Source organism: Mobula birostris, chromosome 6 (genome assembly GCF_030028105.1).
Source record: "Mobula birostris isolate sMobBir1 chromosome 6, sMobBir1.hap1, whole genome shotgun sequence".
Lineage (NCBI taxonomy): Eukaryota > Metazoa > Chordata > Chondrichthyes > Myliobatiformes > Myliobatidae > Mobula > Mobula birostris.
Window position 1 is genome coordinate 165,225,928 of NC_092375.1, and position 24,366 is coordinate 165,250,293.

Sequence of the window (24,366 nt, forward strand, 5' to 3'; positions counted from 1 at the left end):
TGTCGAAGGTTACAGGGAGAAGAAATGAGAATAGGGTTGAGAAGGATGATAAATCAGTCTTTGGAATGGTGGAGCAGACTTAATTCGAATGGCTAATTCTGCTAGGTCTTGTGGTCTAAAAGCAGAGGTGAGTCTATGGTACCTTGGAGGAATCTCATAAACCTTCCTCTTCATCTCTGTCGGTCTCTCTTTCTCTCCCCCTGTTCCTGGTTGGCTCCCTTTCCATTCCCCCATCTCCCTCTCTGTCCCTTGTGTCAACCTCCTCCCTGTCTCTCCCTCTATCTGTTTCTGCCACTCTTTCCCGCTCTGTTTCTGCATCTATCTCTGTCCGTCCCCTGGCCCCACCTCCGTGTCTTCTCCCCATTAACACCACCCTGGTTCTCCGGCCATCTGGGAGTTATTTACAATTGCCAATGAACCTTGCAACTAACATGTCTTCGAGATGTTGGAGGCAATCGGAGTACCAAGGAAAACTCCTTGAGGTCAAGAGTACCTCCAAACTTCCACACATACCCTTGGTTGTGTGTTTTAAAAATTACTACTGAGGTAATATAGCACAATGGAATTCATGGGCACATTTTTGTAGTATGCTTGCTCAGCTTAAGAATATAGTCATGTATGAAATGCACTATACAGCACTGACAAATTCAAATTAATTTTGAAGTACCAAATTGTGAGCAATCAGCAAAGAATTGAAAGCATCTTGTTGAAGAATGGCACTATACCTAGATTGAAACTAAGAACCACATCAATTGTTAGGTTTATCTTAACTTAGAAAACCTTTGTGTGTTAGCAATATGATACCTTTTAATGAATTTAATAACCTAGTTTATGATGAGCCTCTAAAATCTACAGTGAAAAATCACTATTGAGTCACATTATCATTTATAAAGAGATATAGAAACAGAAAACCTACAGCACAATACAGGCCATTCAGCCCACAATGCTGTGCCGAATGTACATACTTAGAAATTACCTAAGGTTATCCATAGCCCTCTATTTTCCTAAGGCCCATGTCCCTACCCAGGAGTCTCTTAAAAGACCCTATCGTATCCACTTCCACCACCATCGCTGGCAGCCCATTCTACATACTTGCCACTCTCTGCATTTTTAAAAAAAAACCTCACCCTGACATCTTCTCTGTACCTACTTCCAAGCACCTTAAAACTGTGCCCTCTCGTATTAGTCGTAGAGTCATAGAAAATAAATAGCATTCAAATTAAAATAGTAATAACATTGTGCAACTATAATCTCTCTTATGTCACAACAATGTCCTTTACATGAAACTGTTTACAATATTAAAACCTGTGTGCTTGTGCATATGCATGCTCAAATTTGCTTTGTTAAAAAAATCAATATTATTAACACGGATATTATTGAAAGAGATCCAATCCAGGCAAACAATGCATATTATCTCAGTCTTTTGTGCCACAGATCAAAGCACGGCACCACATGCAGTCTCACATATTTCTGTCCATTGAAGGAGCACTCAAGACATCCATATACCGTCTCCCTTCGGGAACTTCCCATGCCACAAAGAGTGCAGGGTCCTTTGGCAATATTGTTGTTGAGAAGGTTAACCCGTGTGTGTGCGTTATCTCGAAGGTAGTTAGTGGAAACATCTGTCATGCTGGTAGCTTTTTCATAATAATCCGCAACTAAATCCTCCAAATAAAGATCTGAATTCCTGTTGCCATCCAACCCTTTTTCATCTGTTCACATAAACAATAATATAACAAATTTAGTACTCACTGAAAATGCTTAAGAAACCAATGGCTAAATTTGACTTTCCAGCGTGAAGCACAACAGTTGGAAACCATAAGCTTTGCAAGCTGATATTCTACTTTCTGTATTTTATGGTAAGAAAACTGTTCTTTTCAGGAATTTAACTTTTTTTTCCCCACATGTGCTGACTGTATTCAGATGAGGAATAATTACAATAATCACATTCTCCCCAGCATAACTGCTTCCTTTAGTCAACTACTAGCTTTCATTAGGTAGAGCGAGGAAAGACCCCAGCCTGGTTAGAGTTTAGTGTTTTTCTTATTGTAGAGAAGGAAGAAAGCAACAACGAGCATTTGGTAGCATTACCTTACACTTGCAAGCTCATCTGCTTACAAAATTTGTGCTCCTAATGATTGACAATGCTTCTAATGGACGCCACCCAGAGACCAGTTAAAATGGTACTTAAATCAGCAGCAGCTTGCACGCAGCACCTCAGGTGGAATTTGTGTCAGCAGAGGTCTAGATTACTTTTCATTACAGATGCCAGGAGAACACCTGGCATCAAATTGGTTTGGCGGCTGTAGAGGTGTCACCAACCTATGCCTATCCCAAGTAAATCAATTATGTATATTGAACAGATTTTTAAAAAGTGCAAAAACAGAAATACTGTAAATTTTTTAAAAAGTGAGGTAGTGTCCAAAGATTCAATGTCCATTTAGGATTCTGATGGCAGAGGGGAAGAAGCTGTTCCTGAATCGCTGAGTGTGTGCCTTCAGGCTTCTGCATCTCCTATCTGATGGTAACAGTGAGAAAAGGGCATACCCTGGGTGCTGGAGGTCCTTAACAATGGATGCTGCCTTTCTGAGACACCGCTCCCTGAAGATGTCCTGGGTACTTTGTAGGCTAGAACCCAAGATGGAGGTGACTAGATTTACAACCTTCTGCAGCTTCTTTCAGTCCTGTGCAGTAGCCCCTCCATACCAGACAGTGATGCAGCCTGTCAGAATGCTCTTCACAATACAACTATAGATTCTGAGTGTATTTGTTGACATGCCAAATCTCTTCAAACTCCCAATAAAGTATAGCCGCTGTCTTGCCTTCTTCATAACTATATCGATATGTTGGGACCAGGTTAGATCCTCAGAGATCTTGACACCCAGGAACTTGAAGCTGCTCACTCTCTCCACTTCTGATACCTCTATGAAGATTGGTAGGTGTTCCTTCATCTTACTTTTCCGGAAGTCTGCAATCAGCTCTTTTGTCTTACTGACATTGAGTGCCAGGTTGTTGCTGTGGCACCATTCCACTAGTTGGCATATCTCACTCCTGTACGCCCTCTTGTCACCACCTGAGATTCTACCAACAATGGTTGTATCGTCAGCAAGTTTATAGATGGTATTTGAGCTATGCCTAGCCACACAGTCATGTGTTTATTGAGTGTGGAGCAGTGGGCTAAGCACACACCCCTGAGGTGCACCAGTGTTGATCATATTTAACAGGGGAGCATCACTTTATTCAGGGTAAGGTGGAGTACGAGTGATCTAATCTGTGTTTCTCTGGGAGATTTACAGACATTTGACAAAACCTTTGTTGAGCTTTAAGATTACATTAGTCACTGATGTTAATATTCCCATTTGAAAAGTGGTTTAAATTGTAAAACAACACTTTCCTCCAATGTTGCCTTGCAATTACATTGTTTTGACTGCATAAATCAAATATTTTAGAAAGAAAATATTATGAGTAAAAATGTAAGAATAACAAATCATGTAAGTGGTGAGTTTAGATTTGGCTGAAGTCACTGCCAAATGAAAACAGCACTGAATTGTATATTTACAGTACCATTTTTCTTTTGACATATAACATGTCGCCAAAAGCACCCAGCAACATTTACAAGTCAAATCAAATCAGTTTTTCAACTGGAGGAGCCAAAATATAAGTGTCAAAATAGTTAAAGATGCAACTGCAAATTCAAAGACTGAATGTACGATATCTATGATCAATTTGAGGATTGCCTTCAGTTTGTGGACTGGGCTGAGTACAAGAACTTGTCTGAGGACCTGAATGACTACACCAGGGTTTAAACATCTGTGGATCGTTTAGGGTTTTCCCCTGTCAGAAGCCCTGGATGAACAATGAAATCTGGAATCTGCTGAGAGCCAGATCAGAGTCATTTAAGTCTGGAGATCAGGAATGCCACAAGAGGTGCAGGTATAATGTCCAGAAAACAATCTCTCAGGTGAAATGATGGTTCTGGACTAGACTGGGATCAACGAGGGAGGCTCGACAGCTGTGGCAGGGTTTGAGAGCCATAAGCTCCTGCAAAGTTAAATCTTACGACATGGGGGACAGCAGAGCTTTGCTTCCAGATGACCTCAATGCCCTCTGTGCTCACTTTGATCACCAGAACAGGGAGGAGCCATTGCGCACAGCATGTCTCCCAATGACACTTTGATCTCAGTATCTGAAGATGATGTGTGGTCTTCCTTTAAGAGAGTGAATCCAAGGAAAACATCCAGTCCAGACAGAGTACCTGGCTGAGTGTTGAAGACCTGTGCTGATCAACTGGTTCACCTGTGTTGATGGATATCTTCAATCTCTCTCTGTCTGGTACCCACCTGTTTCAAGCTGGCTTCAATCATACTGGTGCCCAAGAAGAGTGTTGTGACCTGTCTCAGTGACTATCGCCCAGTGGCACTTGCGTCCACAGTGATGAAGTGTATTGAGAGGCTGGTGTTGGAGCATGTCAGCTCTTGTCTGAGTGGCGACTTGGATTCATTCCAATTCGCCTACTGAAACAACAGGTCTACAGCAAATGCTATTTTGATGGTTCTTCACTCAGCTCTGGAACACCTGGATAGCAAAGTTGCATACATCAGGATGCTCTTTATCGATTACAATTCAATATTTAACAACATCATCCCCTCAAAATAAATCAGTAAACTTCAAGACCTGGGCCTCCATAGCCCCTTGTGCAATTGGATCCTGGATTTCCTCACTTGCAGATTGGCAACAACATCTCCTCCACAATCTCCATCAGCACAAGGTACTACAGGGCTGTGTGCTTAGCCCTCCTCTCTACTCGCTTTTCACCGATGACTGTGTGGCCAAGTACAGCTCCAACACCATATACAAGTTTGCTGATGACATTACTATTGTGGGCTGTATCAAAAGTGATGATTCAGCATACAGGAGGGAGAATGAAAATTTGGCTGAGTGGTGTAATAACAATAACCTCTCAATGTCAGTAAGACCAAGGAACTGATAGTGGACCAGGAGAGGTAAACCAAAGGTCTTGAGCCAGTAATCATCAGAGGATCAGAGGTGTAGAGGATCAGAGGTGTAGAGGATCAGTAAATTCCTGTGTGTCACTATCTGAGAGGACCTGACCTGGACCCTGGACCCATTATATAAATATAACTGCAAAGAAAATATGACAGTACCTCTACTTTCTCAGGAGTCTGTGGAGATTCGGCACATCATTAAAAACCTTGGCAAACTTCTGTAGATTTGTGGTGCAAAGTGTGGTTACTGGCTGCATTACAACCTGGTATGGGAACACCAATACTTTTTAAAGCAGAAAATCCTACAAAAAGTAGTGGATTCGGCCCAGTACATCACGGGTAAAGCTCACCCAACCATTGAGCACATCTACATGAAACATTGCCATAGAAAAGCAGCATCAATCATCAAAGATCTTCACTACCCAGGCCATGCTCTTTCTCACTGCTGCCATCAGGTAGAAGGTACAAGTGCCTCAGGACTCGCTCTTCCAGGTTCAAGAACAGTTACTACTCCTCAGCCATCAGGCTCTTGAATAAAAGGGGATAACTGCACTGATTTAAGGACTCTTTTATCTTGTTATTTCATGCTCCTTATTTATTATCTGCATTTGCACAGTTCGTTCACCGTTTACAGTCCTGGTGTTTACAGATCCTGTTTAGTGTTACTGTTCTATAGATTTGCTAAGTATGCCCGCAGAAAAAGAATCTCAGAGTTGTATGTGGTGACATGTATGTACTCTAATAATAAATTTTACCTTGTGAACTTTGAAAGGATATTTCAGTCTCGTGAATTATTTCACAGTTGTAAGCTAGTATCAAAATCTTTAATATGATAATAATAATAATGTGATTGTGGGAGATTTTAATTTTCCACACATAGACTGGGAAGCCCATTCTGTAAAAGGGCTGGATGGTTTGGAGTTTGTCAAATGTGAGCAAGATAGTTTTTTGCAGCAATACATAGAGGTACCAACTAGAGAAGGGACAGTGTTGGATCTCCTGTTAGGGAATGAGATAGGGCAGGTGATGGAGGTATATGTTGGGGAGCACTTCGGGTCCAGTGATCACAGTGCCATTAGTTTCAATATAATTATGGAGGAGGATAGGACTGGACCCAGGGTTGAGATTTTAGATTGGAGAAAGGCTAACTTTGAGGAGATGTGAAAGGATTTAGAAGGAGTGGATTGGGACAATTTGTTTTATGGGAAGGACGTAATAGAGAAATGGAGGTCATTTAAAGGTGAAATTTTGAGAGTACAGAATCTTTATGTTCCTGTTAGGTTGAAAGGAAAGGTTAAAAGTTTGAGAGAGCCATGGTTTTCAAGGGATATAGGAAACTTGGTTCAGAAAAAGAGAGGGATTTACAATAAATATAGGTAGCTTGGAGTAAATGAGGTGCTCGGGGAATATAAAGAATGTAAAAAGAATCTTAAGAAAGAAATTAGAAAAGCTAAAAGAAGATACGAGGCTGCTTTAGCAAGTAAGGTGAAAATAAATCCAAAGGGTTTCTACAGTTACATTAATAGCAAAAGGATAGTGAGGGATAAAATTGGTCCCTTAGAGAATCAGAGTGGATGGCTATGTGCGGAGCCAAAAGAGATGGGGAGATTTTGAACAATTTCTTTTCTTCAGTATTCACGAAGGAGAAGGATATTGAATTGTGTAAGGTAAAGGAAACAAAAAGGGTAGTTATGGAAAGTATGATGATTCAAGAAGAGGAAGTACTGGCGCTTTTAAGGAATATAAAAGTGGATAAGTCTCCGGGTCCGGACAAGATATTCCCTAGGACCTTGAGGGAAGTTAGTGTGGAAATAGCAGGGACTCTGACAGAAATATTTCAAATGTCATTAGAAACGGGGATGGTGCCGGAGGATTGGCGTATTGCTCATGTGGTTCCATTGTTTAAAAAGGGTTCTAAGAGTAAACCTAGCAATTATCAGCCTGTGAGTTTGACATCAGTGGTGGGTAAATTGATGGAAAGTATTCTTAGGGATGGCATATATAATTATCTGGATAGACAAGGTCTGATTAGGAACAGTCAACATGGATTTGCGCGTGGAAGGTCATGTTTGACAAATCTTATTGAATTTTTTTGATGTGGTTACTAGGAAAATTGACGAGGGTAAAGCGGTGGATGTTGTCTATATGGTCTTCAGTAAGGCCTTTGACAAGGTTCCACATGGAAGGTTAGTTAGGAAGGTTCCATCGTTAGGCATTAACATCTAAGTAGTAAAATGGATTCAGCAGTGGCTAGATGGGAGACGCCAGAGAGTAGTGGTGGATAACTGTGTGTCAGATTGGAGGACGGTGTGTAGCGGTGGGCCTCAGGGATCTGTACTGGGTCCAATGTTGTTTGTCATATATATTAATGATCTGGATGATGGGGTGGTAAATTGGATTAGTAAGTATGCAGATGATACTAAGATAAGTGGTGTTGTGGATAATGAAGTAGGTTTTCAAAGCTTGTAGAGAGATTTAGGCCAGTTAGAAGAGTGGGCTGAAAGATGGCAGATGGAGTTTAATGCTGAAAAATGTGAGGTGCTACATTTTGGTAGGACTAATCAAAATAGGACATACATGGTAAATGGTAGGGCATTGAAGAATGCTGTAGAACAGAGGGATCTAGGAATAATGGTGCATAGTTCCCTGAAGGTGGAATCTCATGTGGATAGGGTGGTGAAGAAAGCTTTTGGTTTGCTGGCCTTTATTAATCAGAGCATTGAGTATAGGAGTTGAGATGTAATGTTGAAATTGTATAAGGCATTGGTAGGCCAAATTTGGAGTATTGTGTACAGTTCTGGTCACCGAATTACAGGAAAGATGTCAATAAAATTGAGAGAGTACAGAGGAGGTTTACTAAAATGTTGTCTGGGTTTCATCTCCTAAGTTACAGAGAAAGGTTGAACAAGTTAGGTCTTTATTCTTTGGAGTGTAGAAGGTTGAGAGGGGACTTGATAGAGGTGTTTAAAATTATGAGGGGGATTGATAGAGTTGACGTGGATAGGCTTTTTCCATTGAGAGTGGGGGAGATTCAAACAAGAGGACATGAGTTGAGAGTTAAAGGGCAAAAGTTTAGGGGTAACATGAGGGGGAACTTCTTTACTCAGAGAGTGGTAACTGTGTGGAACGAGCTTCCAGCAGAAGTGGTTGAGGCAGGTTCGATGTTGTCGTTTAAAGTTAAATTGGATAGATCTATGGACGGGAAGGGAATGGAGGGTTATGGGCTGAGTGCAGGTCGGTGGGACTAGGTGAGAGTAGGGGTTCGGCACGGACTAGAACAGCCGAGATGGCCTGTTTCCATGCTGTCATTGTTATATGGTTATAATACCATAAAGCCCCAGTCAACAGTTGACAGAAAAACTACAGATCTTAATCACAAGTAACTTTAAATTGTAGGAATTAATAACATTAAAATGGTGGGAAATTGTAAACCATTTTCAAAATTTTAATTACTGGGCAAATAAGAAGGTTATGGGCTGTTCCCTTAAGCACTGATCAGAAGCAATTTCAGTGCAAAGCAGAAGCTTGCTCAAACAACAGGAATTCTGCAGATGCTGGAAATTCAAGCAACACACATCAAAGTTGCTGGTGAACGCAGCAGGCCAGGCAGCATCTCTAGGAAGAGGTGCAGTTGACGTTTCAGGCCGAGACCCTTCATCAGGACTAACTGAAGGAAGAGTGAGTAAGGGATTTGAAAGTTGGAGGGGGAGGGGGAGATCCAAAATGATAGGAGAAGACAGGAGGGGGAGGGATGGAGCCAAGAGCTGAACAGGTGATAGGCAAAAGGGATACGAGAGGCTCATGGGACAGGAGGTCCGGGAAGAAAGACAAGGGGCGGGGGGGGGGGGACCCAGAGGATGGGAAAGGGGTATATTCAGAGGGACAGAGGGAGAAAAAGGAGAGTGAGAGAAAGAATGTGTGTATAAAAATAAGTAACAGATGGGGTACGAGGGGGAGGTGGGGCATTAGCGGAAGTTAGAGAAGTCTATGTTCATGCCATCAGGTTGGAGGCTACCCAGACGGAATATAAGGTGTTGTTCCTCCAACCTGAGTGTGGCTTCATCTTTACAGTAGAGGAGGCCGTGGATAGACATGTCAGAATGGGAATGGGATGTGGAATTAAAATGTGTGGCCACTGGGAGATCCTGCTTTCTCTGGCGGACAGAGCGTAGGCGTTCAGCAAAGCAGTCTCCCAGTCTGCGTCGGGTCTCGCCAATATATAAAAGGCCACATCGGGAGCACCGGACGCAGTATATCACCCCAGCCGACTCACAGGTGAAGTATTGCCTCACCTGGAAGGACTGTTTGGGGCCCTGAATGGTGGTAAGGGAGGAAGTGTAAGGGCATGTGTAGCACTTGTTCTGCTTACACGGATAAGTGCCAGGAGGGAGATCAGTGGGGAGGGATGGGGGGGATGAATGGACAAGGGAGTCGCGTAGGGACCGATCCCTGCGGAATGCGGGGGGGGGGAGGGAAAGATGTGCTTAGTGGTGGGATCCCATTGGAGGTGGTGGAAGTTACAGAGAATAATATGTTGGACCCGGAGGCTGGTGGGGTGGTAGGTGGTAGGTGAGGACCAGGGGAACCCTATTCCTGGTGGGGTGGCGGGAGGATGGAGCGAGAGCAGAGATGGGGGAGATGCGTTTAAGAGCAGAGTTGATAGTGGAGGAAGGGAAGCCCCTTTCTTTAAAAAAGGAAGACACCTCCCTCGTCCTAGAATGAAAAGCCTCATCCTGAGAGCAGATGCAGCGGAGACGGAGGAATTGCGAGAAGGGGATGGCGTTTTTGCAAGAGACAGGGTGAGAAGAGGAATAGTCCAGATTGCTGTGAGAGTCAGTAGGTTTATAGTAGACATCAGTGGATAAGCTGTCTCCAGAGACAGAGACAGAAAGATCTAGAAAGGGGAGGGAGGTGTCGGAAATGGACCAGGTAAACTTGAGAACATTTCTCATACTGATGTTAAACGTGGAACGATGAAGTGTTAAGTAAGAGCTGACCATCTCACTGGTGTCACTTAGTCTCCTTCCACTATGAAGTTATGTAAGAATTGGGCACATTTATACTGTAACTGCACTATTGTGAAAAAAGGTTTTGTCTTGAAACTGACGCTGAGATGAAGCCTTATGAAGTGAATAAGGAGCACGCTAACTGAGCTTGAAGAGCTGTTCCATTGACCAGAGTTCAATCCTGGCCTCTAGTGCTCCCCATGAAGTTTGAACATTCTCTCTGATCATCGGGGATTCCGCTGGATGTTCAGATTTCATCCATGTGACAAGGATTATCTCTTGGCCATCCCAAACCTGGGATGAGAGGCTTTAAAAGGGAGAGAGTGACAGTACTTCAGGGAAAGTATTCCAAAGATTGGAGTCTAGCAGAAGGCACAGGTTCCAATAGGAGTCAGGATGGGTGCAGATGAGACAACATAATTTAGGATAATGGAAGCTGGTTATGAAATCACAAACTGAATCAAAAGACTATTGTAGAGAAATGTCATTAATGCATTCACTTTCCTAACCACAGAATAATAAAGACATTTATTCATTATTCTTATTCCAACCAATCAACAAAGAAAAAGCAATGAAGAACTAGATGACATATCTTTGGTCCACATAATATGAATGACCTCTTTATAATTTTGGTTCTTTTGATTATGGAAGTCAGCCCACACTTAAATTATAAATGACATCCCAGAGGGTTGTGGTTCTGTGGAATGCTCTGCCTCAGAAGGCAGTGGAGGCCAATTCTCCGGATTCTTTCAAGAAAGAGTGAGATCGAGCTCTTAAAGATGGCGGGGTGAAGGGATATGGGGAGAAGGCAGGAAAAGGGTACTGATTGTGGATGATCAGCCATGATCACAGTGAATGGTGGTGCTGGCTCAAAGGGCTGAATGGCCTACTCCTGCACCTTATCTACCTAGGGTTCCCCTGGTCTATTATCTATCCCAAAATTGTTCACCATATACAAAGCATATACAGTATCAACACAAAAAACTGGAGGAACACAGCAGGTCAGGCAGCATTTGTGGAGGCAAATGGACAATCAATATTTTGGGTCAAGATTCTTCATCTGGACCCAGATTGTCAACTACCCACTTTTTACCACAGTTGCTGCCTGATCTGCTCTGCTCCTCCACCCTTCTCTGTGTTGCTCCATATTCCAGCTTTTACAGTCTCTTGTGTCTCCTATAAAGTTAGAATGTTTATTTCATGAGTAAAACTTAACATACAGTACATTCTATAAAACATAGTATGCATTCAACAGGAATAGAATGAAAGAGGACTGCAATCTGATTATTTGTATTTTTTTTAGACCAGTATGGTATTTTAATTTTTTTGTAATACCTGAAAATGACTCTCCAGTACTGGGGTAAGATCTCACCTGAGCTGAATGGGCTGCCATAAAAAAAGTCAGACAGGCATCGTCGCAATTTCCACACAGAAAACCGGTTCCTTAAACCACCCAGCTGGTCTGTTAGTTGTTCCTTCTCATAACCACCTTTTGATTCCGATGTTACACACAGTTCTAAATTTGAAGTATACAGATGCTTATTAAACAGTTAGAGATCATTTTAAAGTCAAATTCAACACTGCTGTAGAGTCAGTAATAGAGATATACAGCATAGACATGGGCCCTGGGGTCCATCCATTCATGCTGACCAAGGTGCCGACCTGAGCTTGTCCTGTGTGCCTGCGTTGTCTCATATTTCTCTAAATCTTTCCTATCCATGTCCTTGTCCAAATGTCTTTCAAACTTTGTAACGTTACCTGCCATTATCACTCCCTCTGGTAGCTCACTCGGTATGCCCACCACCTTCTATGTGGAAAATTTGCCCCTTCAGGTTCCCTTTAAAATTTTCTCCTTTAATCTCTGCCCTTTAGTTTTAGATTTCCTTATCCTGGGGAAGAGATTGTGACTAACCACCTTATCTGCGTTCCCTGTGATCTTCTAAAGCTCACATGTCCTGGAAAAACAGTCCTGTCCTATCCAGTCTCTTCTAATGACTCGAGCTCTTCAATCCCTGCTACATCCTTTCTAAACCTTTTCTGCACGCTCTCTGGCTTCATCACATCCTTCCTAGAGTCTGACAACCAGAACTGCAAACATACTCCATGTTCAGTGTAACCAATGTCAAGACATACATATACTACATCTTTACTGTAATTAATTTTCCAGTCCTGCTCCAAATGGCAAATTTTTCCCTTGATGTAAATCAATTCATATTGAGAAATTATGAATTTCAAAAGGATTAAACATTTGATCATTGATCCCAGGATAACTGCTTGAATGATACTTCACAGGTTTAAGTATCACGTGTGGTGCATTTATTCAGTATATTTAAATAGTGGGGATGGGAGAGATTATTTAGTGACTACATGTGCATTGAGAATTTCTGCAAAATTACAAGCAGCAGTACAACAATGTTGCTGAAGCTTTACTTACCAAAATGGCCATCCAGATGGATATAAAGCTCAAAAACACTAAATGCAATTGTTGTATGAGCTGGTATGACAAGGGCTTTGTCCCAGCCCTTATGATTTTGTCCATTATCGATCTGAAACTAGAGTGGGTACAATAAACAAAACAAACAGACTGCTTTAATTGGAAAGCACAAATCCACAGATGGTGAAAATCCAAAATAAAAGCAGCAGATCCTAGAAATGGTAACCATGTTCATCTCTTCATACTTTTCAAAATTTATGGAACCAAGTTTTAAGTCGAGGCACTTGATTTACAATGCTTAAACCCAAGACTGACTCTGAGTAAGTTATCATTGATGTGATTCAGCTTATTTTAAGTAATAACTTGTGAGTCTGGAGAGATGAGTTCAGAGTTGCTTCCAACTTTTTACTCTCCTATAGTCCTCCTTACACTATATTCCAGCTCCATAATCTCTGCACAAAGCTCCATCCCAACTTTTGTTTTTTCTCTACCAGCATATTAACACAATTCTTGAATGACATCCACTCTACTATCATAAACACAGAAAATCCTGCAAATCCAAAGCAACACACACAAAATTCTGGAGGAGCCCAGCAGGTTAAGTGACATCCATGAAAATGGAGAAACAATCGATGTTTTGGGCTGAGACCCTTCTTCAGAACTGAGAAGGAAGGGGGAAGATGTCAGAATAAAAAGGAGAGGGGAAGAAGGAGGATAGCTAGAGGTGATAGATGAAGCCAGGTGGGTAGGAAAGATAAAGGGCTGAGAGTAAGGATATGAGAGGAAGATGGCTATAGGAGAAAGGGAAGGGAGTGGTGATGGACAGGTAAGAGGACAGAGTGGGGAATAGAAGGAGGGGGGAGGGATTTTTTTATCATAAGGAGAAATCGATATTCATGTCATTAAGTTGGAGGCTAACCAGATGGAATATAAGGTGTTGCTCCTCCACCCTAAGGGTGGCCTCATCGTGGCACACGAGAGGAGGCCATCGACTGACACTCTAACACTCTACTGTTAGTTATTTTTCTACAAGTGCAAAATGGAAATAAAGTAATTTATATTTGTTTAATAGTTTGTTATTCAACTTTGCTTGTGGGTGTAAAAGAAAATGTTCAAGGTTGGCCAACCATTAAATGTCATTCCAATGTTCCTTTCTGTTAAAGTCAGCTCCCAAGCACAGCAAAGGACTTAATATGTATCATTTCTTGAAGTGTAGCCATTTATTTATGCTGTACAAACTTTATTAAAAGTCTCTCATTTGCGATAACCTATGTTTCAGGCAAAGAGCAGGCAATGTGAGAGGTTTTAAAAAGTGTAAAATAATGGGGAACATTGTAGTATAAAGAAAGTATACCAAGAATGAGAGAAAATAAAATGGTAGTATATCTAAAACTTTTCTGTCTTCCACATAAATAAAGTAGCATAAGTGATCCCCAAATGCACTCTTCATTATTATTTATTCACTTAAGAGCAGTGTAAACAGGAGCCATCTTAACTGCAAGAAAAGAGATAATAATACCTACCCTCCTTGTTTTTGTTCTCATGCCTGCATGCATAGTGAGTGAGCATTGTCGAGTGGTACGGACGCTCTCCATGACCACACACAGTACAGCACGCTGCCTTTCTTTCAACTGACGGACAAGGCAATGTTCCATGTCAATTTTTCTGAAGTTAATTCAAAATGTTAGTCTACTTACAAATGGAGAAACCAGAGATCCACATGGATGAATTTTACAGTGGTGAAGCTATTCAGACACTCACATCTGTTTTGCCTTTGAACAGGCCATCATTTAGACAATGTAGGAAACTCCAAAATGATCAAGAATTAGACTCATCATGGCATCAAGTTTGTACGATTTGAGTTGACTGTCCTTAATAACATTAATTGGTTTTGGTATTAAGGAAAATGTTCAATTCATCTTTTGGTGTTTATGCATATCCAATGTTTATGTTTCACTATTTTTTCTTTACTTATGCATGCATTCAAGAATCTTCCACAGTGTTTTTTAAAATAAGTTAAAAGCATCTTCAAATATTACTACTAAAGTATATTGGACAATGGGCAAGTTACCTGTTCATGATCTCACTCAGCAGAACTGGAACTTCAACCTCGTGTTTTGTTACAATTCCAAATGAAGCTTTCACTGCCACTGAATACAATCCATCAACATTCATTCCAACATCATGAATAATGTGATTTCCCATTTTCCCTCTGAGAGAAACATCTGACTTATCTTCATAATTGAGTAGCTGATATGAAGAGATGCCTATTAAATAGAAAATAAATGCTTAACTATCTTTCTTTTATGTCTTTAACATGAATGTACATTTACATGTAAAGTAGATCTTAAGCCTTCCTACAAAGAAAAAATCAAAAGGTTGAGCATGGTAGGACTAACGTTTTGAGTTGTACATTATTTCAATGCAAGGCGTATTGTAGGTAAGGCAGAAAAACTATTACAAGATGATTGTAGGAAAACATTGGCAAGATATCAGAGGTATTTTTTACATATTTAGAAACTCTTAGATAGGCAAACAATAGAGAGAAATAGAGCAATAGAAAACTAGAGAATAGAGTGAAAAAAACAAATCAAATTGAAGTTAGAGACTGAATCGGACGAACATCAGCTCAGGCAGGGTTTGCAGAGGCCATTACTTACTACAAGGTAAAACCTAACATCATGAATGGCTCTGACACTTCACTCCCAGATGAGCTCAACACCTTTTATGCACGCTTCGAAAGGGAGAATTAAACTCGAACTCTGTTTATCCCTGCAGCAGTTGATGACCCTGTGATCTCTGTCTCAGAGGCCAATGTTAGAATATCTCTCAGGAGGGGCAACATCAGGCTATGATGGTGTACCTGATAGGGCATGGAAAACCTGCGTCAACCAACCAGAGGGAGTGTTCAAGGACATCTTCAATCTCGCACTGCTGCAGTTGGAGATTGCCACCTTCTTCAAAAGAGCATCAATCATACAAATCCCCAAGAGGAGCAGGGTGAGCTGCCTCAATGATAATCACCCAGTTACACTCACATCTACTGTGATGAATTGCTTTGAGAGGTTGGTCATGGCCACAATCAACACCTGCCTAAGCAAGGACATGGACCTGCAGCAGTTTACCCATCACAATAGTCTACAGTAGATGCATTTCCACTGGCTCTCTCCTAAAACATGGAACATTAGACATTTGATAAACATTAGAAGTAGGCCATTCGGCCCATTGAGTCTACTCTGCCATTCAATCATGGGCTGATCCAATTCTTCCAGTCATTCCCACTCCCCTGCCTTCTCCCCATACCCTTTGATGCCCTGGCTAATCAAGAACCTATCTATCTCTGCCTTAAATACACCCAGTGACTTGGCCTCCATAGTCACACATGGCAACAAATTCCACAGACTTACCACCCTCTGACTAAAGTAATTTCCCCACATCTCTGTTCTAAATGGACATCCTTCAATCCTGAAATCGTGTCCTCTTGTCCTAGACTCCCCACCATGGGAAATAACTTTGCCATATCTAATCTGTTCAGGCCTTTTAACATTCGGAATGTTTCTATGAGATACCCTTCCTCATTCTCCTGAACTCCAGGGAATACAGCCCAAGAGTTGCCAGACGTTCCTCATACAGGAACCCTTTCATTCCTGGAATCATTCTCATGAATATTCTCTGAACCCTCTCCAATCTCAGCATATCCTTTCTAAAATAAGGAGCCCAAAACTGCACACAATACTCCAAATGTGGTCTCACGAGTGCCTTATAGAACCTCAACATCATATCCTGTCTATACCTCTAGAAATGAATGCCAACATTGCATTCACCTTCTTCACCACCGACTCAAACTGGAGGTTAACCTTTAGGGTATCCTGCACAAGGACTCCCAAGTCCCTTTGCATCTCTGCCTTTTGAATTCTCTCCCCATCTAAATAATAGTCTGCCCATTTATTTCTTCCACCAAAGTGCATGACCATACATTTTCCAACATTGTATTTCATTTGCCACTTCTTTACCCATTCCCCTAAACTATCTAAGTCTCTCTGCAGGCTCTCTGTTTCCTCAAAACTACCCACTCCTCCACCTATCTTTGTATCATCGGCAAATTTAGCCACAAATTCATTAATCCCATAGTCCAAATCATTGACGTACATCATAAAAAGCAGCGGCCCCAACACTGACCCTGTGGAACTCCACTAGTAACCGGCAGCCAGCCAGAATAGGATCCCTTTATTCCCACTCTGTTTTCTGCCGATCAGCCATCTCCATCCATGCTAGTAACTTTCCTATAATTCCATGGGCTCTTATCTTGCTAAGCGGCCTCATGTGCATCACCTTGTCAAAGGCCTTCTGAAAATCCAAGTACACCACATCTACTGCATCTCCTTTGTCTACCCTGCTTGTAATTTCCTCAAAAAATTTAGCAGGTTAGTCAGGAAGGATTTTCCTTTCAGGAAACCATGCTGGCTGTGGCCTATCTTGTCATGTGCCTTCAGGTACTCCGTAATCTCATCCCTAACAATTGATTCCAACAACTTCCCAACCACTGACGTCAGGCTAACAGGTCTATAGTTATCTTTCTGCTGCCTCCTACCCTTCTTAAATAGCGGAGTAACATTTGCAATTTTACAGTCATCCGGTACGCCAGAATCTATCGATTCTTGAAAGATCATTGTTAATGCCTCTGCAATCTCTCCAGCTACTTCCTTCAGAATCCAAGGGTGTATTCCATCAGCTTCAGGAGATTTATCCACCCTCAAACCATTAAGCTTCCTGAGCACCTTCTTAGTCGTAATTTTCACTGCACACTGACACTCCTGAATATCTGGTATACTGCAGATGTCTTCCACTGTGAAGAGTGATGCAAAATACACATTCAGTTCTTCTGCCATCTCTGCGTCTCTCATTACAATATCTCCAGCGTCATTTTCTATTGGTTCTAAAGCTACCCTCAACTCTCTTTTACCCTTTATATACTTAAAAAAAGCTTTTATTAACTTCTTTGATATTAGTCGCCAGCTTCCTTTCATAATTCATCTTTTTCTTCCTAATAACCTCCTTAGTTTCCTTCTGCAAGTTTGTAAAAGCTTCCCAATCCTCTGTCTTCCCACTAGCTTTGGCTTCCTTGTATGCCCTCTCTTTTGCTTTTACTTTGTCTCTAACTTCACTTGTCAGCCATGGTACTGTCCTTCTTCCATTTGAAAATTTCTTCTTATTTGGAATATATCTGTCTTGCACTAACCTCATTTTTCACAGAAACTCCAGCCATCGCTGTTCTGCTGTCCTTGCTAGTGTCTCTTTCCAGTCAACGTTGGCCAGTTCCCCTCTCATGCCATTGTAATTTCCTTTATTCCACTGAAATACTGACACATTGGAATTTAGTTTTTCCTTCTCAAATTTCAAAGTGAACTCGATCATATTGTGATTACTGTTCCTCAAGGGTTTCTTAACCTTAAGCTCTCTTATCACCTCCAGATCATTGCATAACACCCAATCCAGCACAGACAATCATCTAGTGGTCTCAACAACAAACTATTTTAAAAAGCCAACTCTTAGACATTCTACAAATTCTCTCTCTTGAGGTACAGTACTGGCCTGGTTTTCCCAATCCACTTTCATGTTAAAATCCCCGACGATTATCATGACATTGCCCTTCTGACATGCCTTTTCTATCTCCTACTGTAATTTGTAATCCACATCCCAGCTGCAGTTTGGAGGCTGTATACAATTGCCATTAGGGTCCTTTTACCCTTGCCATTTCTGAGCTCAACCTATAGGGACTCTAGATCTTCCGATCCCATGTCATCACTTTCCAATGATTTGACATTATTTCTTACACACAGGGCCACACCACCCCCTCTGCCTACTAACTTATCTTTCTGATATACCTTGGACGTTCAGCTCCCAATGACAGCCATCCTTTAGCCAAGTCTCAGAGATGGCCAGAACGTCATACTTGCCAATCTGTAGCTGAATTTCAAGATCGTCCATTTTATTTCTTATTCTGCATGCATTCAAATATAACACTTTCAGTCCTCCCTCCCTAGATGTTCTTTAATCTCCCCTCTTCCATTGGAAGAAGGTACAAAATTTGTTGCTTTCTTTTTTATCTGCACCACGCCTCTATTGCCCTGTAACTCATCCCACTGGCTGTGATTAAGCCCCATCTCCTGCCTGTCCTTTTGACCATTTCTGTTGCACACTATCTCTGATTTATTTCTGTTTTCCCCTTCCTCAGCCCTATCACTCCGGTTCCCATACCCCTGCCAAATTAGTTTAAACCCTCCCTAACAGCTCTATTAAACTTGCCTGCTAGGATATCGGACCCCTTTGGGTTAAGGTGTAACCTGTCCTTTTTGTACAGGTGATACCTCCCCCAGAAGAGGCCCCAGTGATCCAGGAACCCGAAGCTCTACCCCCTTCACCAGTCTCTCAGCCATGCATTATTATGCCTGATCCTGCTATGCTTGCGTTCGTTAGCACATGACACAGGCAGCATTCAGGATCCCCTGGACAACAGCAATACCTACATCAGACTGCTGTTTATTGATGACAGCTCAGTGTTCCCAACAGAAATAATCAACAAGCTTGAAAACCTGGGCCTCTGTACCTCCCTCTGCAACTGGCTTCTCAACTTCTTCATTGAGAGGCCATAATCGGTGCAGGTCGGAAATAACATCTTCTCGCTGACAGTCAACACTGGCACACTTCAGGGGTGTGGACTTAGCCCACTGCTCTACTCTCTCTACAACCACACTGAGTGGCTAGGTACAGCTCAAATGCCATCTATAAATGTTGCCAATGACCCAGCTACTGTTGGCAGAATTTCAGATGATGATGGGGAGGTGTACAGGAGCAAAATAGATCTGCCAGTTGAGTGGTGCCTTGCACTCAATGTCAGTAAGACCAAGGAATTGATTGTGGACTTAAGGAAGAGCAAGTCAAAGGAACACACACCAGTCCTCATCAAGTGATCAGCAGTGGAAAGGGTGAATAGTTTCAAGTTTCTGGATCTTATAGCAGCAGGTTAGAAGCTGTTCTTGTGCCTGGTAGTGTATGCTTTTCAGCCTTTTGTATCTTCTGCCCGATGGAAGAGGAGAGAATAAAGAATGTCTGTGGAGGAAGGGGGTCTTTGATTACACTGGCAGCTTTACTGATTACAAATGGCTTTTCTGTATATTTTAAATGTTTCATAATTGATCTTCTTCAAACACAATCTATAATGGAACACTGATGGAGGTTAAGCAGTCTAATCAGTCCCAAAATCATTTCATTAAAATAGTACACATTTCTACCAGCAAAAATATAATAGAAGCAAAGTAAATACTTCACCAGCAGAAACCTCTTTATCTCCAACAAGGATGTCCTTCAGAGTGAAAGGAGTAGAACTGTATTTTTTCTTCTTCCAGAAAAAGGATTTTGTCCGTTTTGTTACCAGACTGAGTGGCTGATATCTGTCGGCCTCACTCAGATCAGGAACTGGTTTCAGTCTGCCTGTATCTCCAACCTGTTTCACAAAGTTCTTTGTGGCTGCAGCGAACATTCTTATCCGCAGAAAACCCTTATCTATTCCAATAGAGTTGCATCCTGCCAGAAATGAGAATTTGAAAATCGAAACCTATTACAATGAATCAAAAAATTAACAAAGAAGCAGCAGCTCGAAAATTGTCAGCCATTTGCATTCTCTTGACTATTCAGTATACTTTTGTAGTTGAGCTTCAAATTATAAATAATTAAACAGGTTGGATAACCTGATAGGAATGTTTGTGACAACAGTTGCAGTTACAAGTTCACTCTAATTATGAAGGGATGAATTGAGGGGAATTAGCAAGCCTTTACTTCATTGCATGTAGTTTCAGCATGAAATTTTTGCTGAAATGTCAGTTAACTTTAATTCTATAAGTAATAATGATTATTTGAAGTGTGTGCATAAATACCAAAATTATTTTTATTTGGATTTCTGGTTTAAAAGTTCCAATATTATGGTAATTAGTTTTGATTTTTAAAAAATGCTTTATCAGTGACCTTAAACATTCAAAGGTTAGACATTTGGGAAACAGACCAGGATGAAGTTTAGATCATACAGGGTCCTGGATGATTTAGCCAATTGGATAGAAAGTTGCTTGGTGGAAGGAGTCAGGGGTGGTGGTGGAGTGTTGTGTTTTCACTGGTATGCCACAGGGATCACTGTCGGGTTCCTTATTGTTTGCTATATGAACAATTCGATTGAGAATGTAGACAGCCTGATCGGTAAGTTTGCAGATGATGTCAAAATTTGTGAAGAATGTTGCCTAAGGTTACAACCAGGTTCACGAACAGTTACTACCCCTCAACCATCAGGCTCATGAACAAAAGGAGATAACTCATTCTACTTCCGGTGTTCCCACAACCAATGATTTCACTTTAAGGACTCTTATGTTGTTATTTTATGCTCGTTATTTATTGCTATTACTTGTTATTTGCATTTGCACACTTTGATCATTGATACATAGAACAGTTACTGTTCTATAGATTTGCTAAGTATGCCCACAGAAAAAAAAAATCTCAGGGTTGTATGTGGTGACATGTACGTACTCTGATACTCAATTTTACTTTCAACTTTGAACAGGATCTAGATCACGATACCATGGCAGGTAGCCTATCAGCTTACAGTGCCAGCAATCTGATATTGGGGTTCAAATCCACCTCTGTCTGGAAGGAGTTTGTATGTTCTCCTATGATCACATGGCATTCCTGCAGATGCTCCGTTTTCCTCCCACATCCCAAAGATGTACGGTTTAGAGTTAGTGTGTTGTGGATACGCTATGTTGGCACTGGAAACAACGCGACAATTGCAGGCTGACCCCGCCCCCCCCCCCCCCCCAGCACATCCCCAGACTGTAGTTGATGCAAACTGCGCATTTCACTGTATACTTCGATGGACGTGTGGCAAATCAAGCTAATTGGTTTAACCAATTAAAAAGTGGAAAGTCTTTTAGAGACAGAAAAATAATTGGAAAAGTGAAAATACATTTGAAAGTTTGGATTAGTAGCATCACCTTAAAATTGCTAAAGGCAGATTTAAATTATATAATTTCTATGGTAAAACAGCAACAGATCTAAGGAAATTCACTAGGTAGCATTTGAGTGGATTTTCAGAAGACCCCTGACAACAGTCAGCTGGCAAAATTAAGATCCGTGGAATTGCAAGATAAATGGATCCATGGAAAATGGAAATTGTGGTGAACAGTTGATTTTCAGACTAAGGGGTTGTAAGGAGTGGTATTCTGCCAAGGTCAATGCTGAGACCATTGCTTTGTCTGATTATTGTCGACGGTAAAATTTCCACCTGCATGGACGTAGAGTGGTTGGAAGTAAACAGTGCGAATAGTAACAGACTTCAAGAACAAGTAGGCTAACTAATTGGTTTGGTTTCTGCTCTTGTAGTGGTGAGTTGTGGTTTCAGCAGGTAAGTGTTAAGTGATGCATGTTTGCAGAAAATAGAAACATAGAAAACCTACAGCACAATACAGGCCCTTCGGCCCACAACACTCCATGGCCCCTCTAAGCTCCATGTACCCATCCAGGAGTCTCTTAAAAGGCCCTATTGTATCCGCCTCCACCACCGCCGCCAGCGGCCTATACCACATACTCACCACTCTCTGCATAAAAAACTTAGCCCTGACATCTCCTCTGTACCTACTTCCAAGCACCTTAAAACTGTGTCCTCGTGTGCTAGCCGTTTCAGCCCTGGGAAAAAGCCTCTGACTATCCACACAGCCTCTCATTATCTTGTACATCTCTATCAGGTCACCTCTCATCCTCCGTCGCTCCAATGAGAAAAGGCTGAGTTCACTCAAACTATTCTGATAAGGCATGCTCCACAATCCAGGCAACATCCTTTTAGATCTCCTCTGCACCCTTTCTATGGTTTCCACATCGTTTCTGTAGTGAGGCGACCAGAATTGAGCACAGTACTCCAAGTGGGGTCTGACCAGGGTCCTATATAACTACAACATTACCTCTCGGCTCTTAAACTCAATCCCACGATTGATGAAGGCAATGCACCGTATGCTGCCTTAACCATAGAGTCAACCTGCGGATCAGCTTTGAGTGTCCAATGGACTTGTACCCAAAGATCCTTCTGATCCTCCACAATGCCAAGAGTCTTACCAATAATGCTATATTCTGCCATCATATTTGACCTACCAAAATGAACCACCTTACACTTATCTGGGTTGAACTCCATCTGCCACTTCTCAGCCCAGTTTTGCATCCTATCAATATCCCGCTGTAACCTCTGACAGCCCTCCATACTATCCACAACACCCCCAACCTTTGTATCAGCAGCAAATCTACTAACTCATCCGTCCACTTCCTCATCCAGGTCATTTATAAAAATCACAAAGAGTAGGGGTCCCAGAACAGATCCCTGAGGCACACCACTGGTCACCGGCCTCCATGCAGAATATGACCCCTCTGCAACCACTCTTTGCCTTCTGTGGACAAGCCAGTTCTGGATCCACAAAGCAAGGTCCCCTTGGATCCCATGCCTCCTTACTTTCTCAATAAGCCTTGCATGGGGTACCTTATCAAATGCCTTGCTAAAATTCATATACACTACATCTACAGCTCTACCTTCATCAACGTGTTTAGTAACATCCTCAAAAAATTCAATCAGGCTCGTAAGGCACGACCTGCCTTGGCAGAGCCATGCTGACTATTCCCAATCATATTATGCCTCTCCAAATGTTCATAAATCCTGCCTCTCAGGATCTTCCCCATCAACTTACCAACCACTGAAGTAAGACTCACTGGCCTATAATTTCCTGGGCTATCTCTACTCCCTTTCTTGAATAAGGGAACAACATCCACAACCCTCCAATCCTCCGGAACCTCTCCCATCCTCATTGATGATGCAAAGATTATCGCCAAAGGCTCAGCAATCTCCTCCTCCACTTCCCACAGTAACCTGGGGTACATCCCATCCGGTCCCGGTGACTTATCCAACCTGGTGCTTTCCAAAAGCTCCAGCACATCCTCTTTCTTAATATCTTCATGCTCAAGCTTTTCAGTCCACTGCAAGTCATCCCTACAATCACCAAGATCCTTTTCTGTAGTGAATACTGAAGCAAAGTATCCATTAAGTACCTCTGCTATCTCCTCTGGTTCCAGACACACTTTTCCAGTGTCACACTTGATAGGTCCTATTCTCTCATATCTTATCCTCTTGCTCTTCACATACTTGTAGAATGCCTTAGGGTTTTCCTTAATCCTGTCTGCCAAGGCCTTCTCATGGCCCCTTCTGGCTTTCCTAATTTCATTCTTAAGCTCCTTCCTGCTAGCCTTATAATCTTCTAGATCTCTATCATTACCTAGTTTTTTTGAACCTTTCGTAAGCTCTTTTCTTCTTGACTAGATTTACAACAGCCTTTGTACAGCATGGTTCCTGTACCCTACCATCCTTTCCATGTCTTATTGGAATGTACCTACGCAGAACCCCACACAAATATCCCCTGAGCATTTGCCACATTTCTTCCGTATGTTTCCCTGAGAACATCTGTTTCCAGTTTCTGCTTCCGAGTTCCTGCCTGATAGCCTCATATTTCCCCTTACTCCAGTTAAATGCGTTCCTAAGGTCTGCTCCTATCCTCTCCAATGCTATGGTAAAGGAGATAGAATTGTAATCACTAATTGTGAAATAATAGGAAATGATATTCACACAATTCCAAAGCTTCTTTCCCCACATGCAGATGTGGAAGTATCGAATTCTCACTGCGTTACTGAGGTTGAGTAACTTTGGTTTCAGATGGGAACCAAAGTAGGTTCCCATTTGTGGTGTGGATCACTTCAGCAAAGATCCCGGAGATGACATAGTAAGTTTGAAGAGAGTATTGCAGCAATTATACAACCTCGCTTGATACCATGAGATTCTGCTGAGGCT

The 24,366-nt window shown here is 41.8% G+C and overlaps 1 protein-coding gene across 1 annotated transcript; it reads right to left on the bottom strand.

Moving 5' to 3' along the window:
- Positions 1-1,410: 1,410 nt before the first annotated feature.
- pjvk (pejvakin) lies at positions 1,411-24,333 on the bottom strand. The gene is made up of 7 exons (XM_072261790.1): positions 24,145-24,333; positions 19,776-20,030; positions 14,518-14,713; positions 13,970-14,111; positions 12,447-12,564; positions 11,385-11,528; positions 1,411-1,712 (listed from the first exon to the last, which is right to left on the bottom strand). The coding sequence occupies exons 2-7, from the start codon at positions 19,984-19,986 to the stop codon at positions 1,411-1,413; spliced, it is 1,113 nt and encodes a 370-aa protein (XP_072117891.1). The 5' UTR covers positions 19,987-20,030; positions 24,145-24,333.
- Between the last annotated feature and the right edge of the window lie 33 nt (positions 24,334-24,366).

Excerpts from the sequence above, each read along its gene's own strand:
- pjvk (XM_072261790.1), bottom strand. The coding sequence starts at position 19,986 with ATGTTCGCTGCAGCCACAAAGAACTTTGTGAAACAGGTTGGAGATACA. Across the intron at positions 14,714-19,775 it reads AGATAAAGAGGTTTCTGCTG|GCATCTCTTCATATCAGCTA; the intron begins GTGAAGTATTTA and ends TCTATTTAATAG. Across the intron at positions 12,565-13,969 it reads TGAGAACAAAAACAAGGAGG|TTTCAGATCGATAATGGACA; the intron begins GTAGGTATTATT and ends TACCCACTCTAG.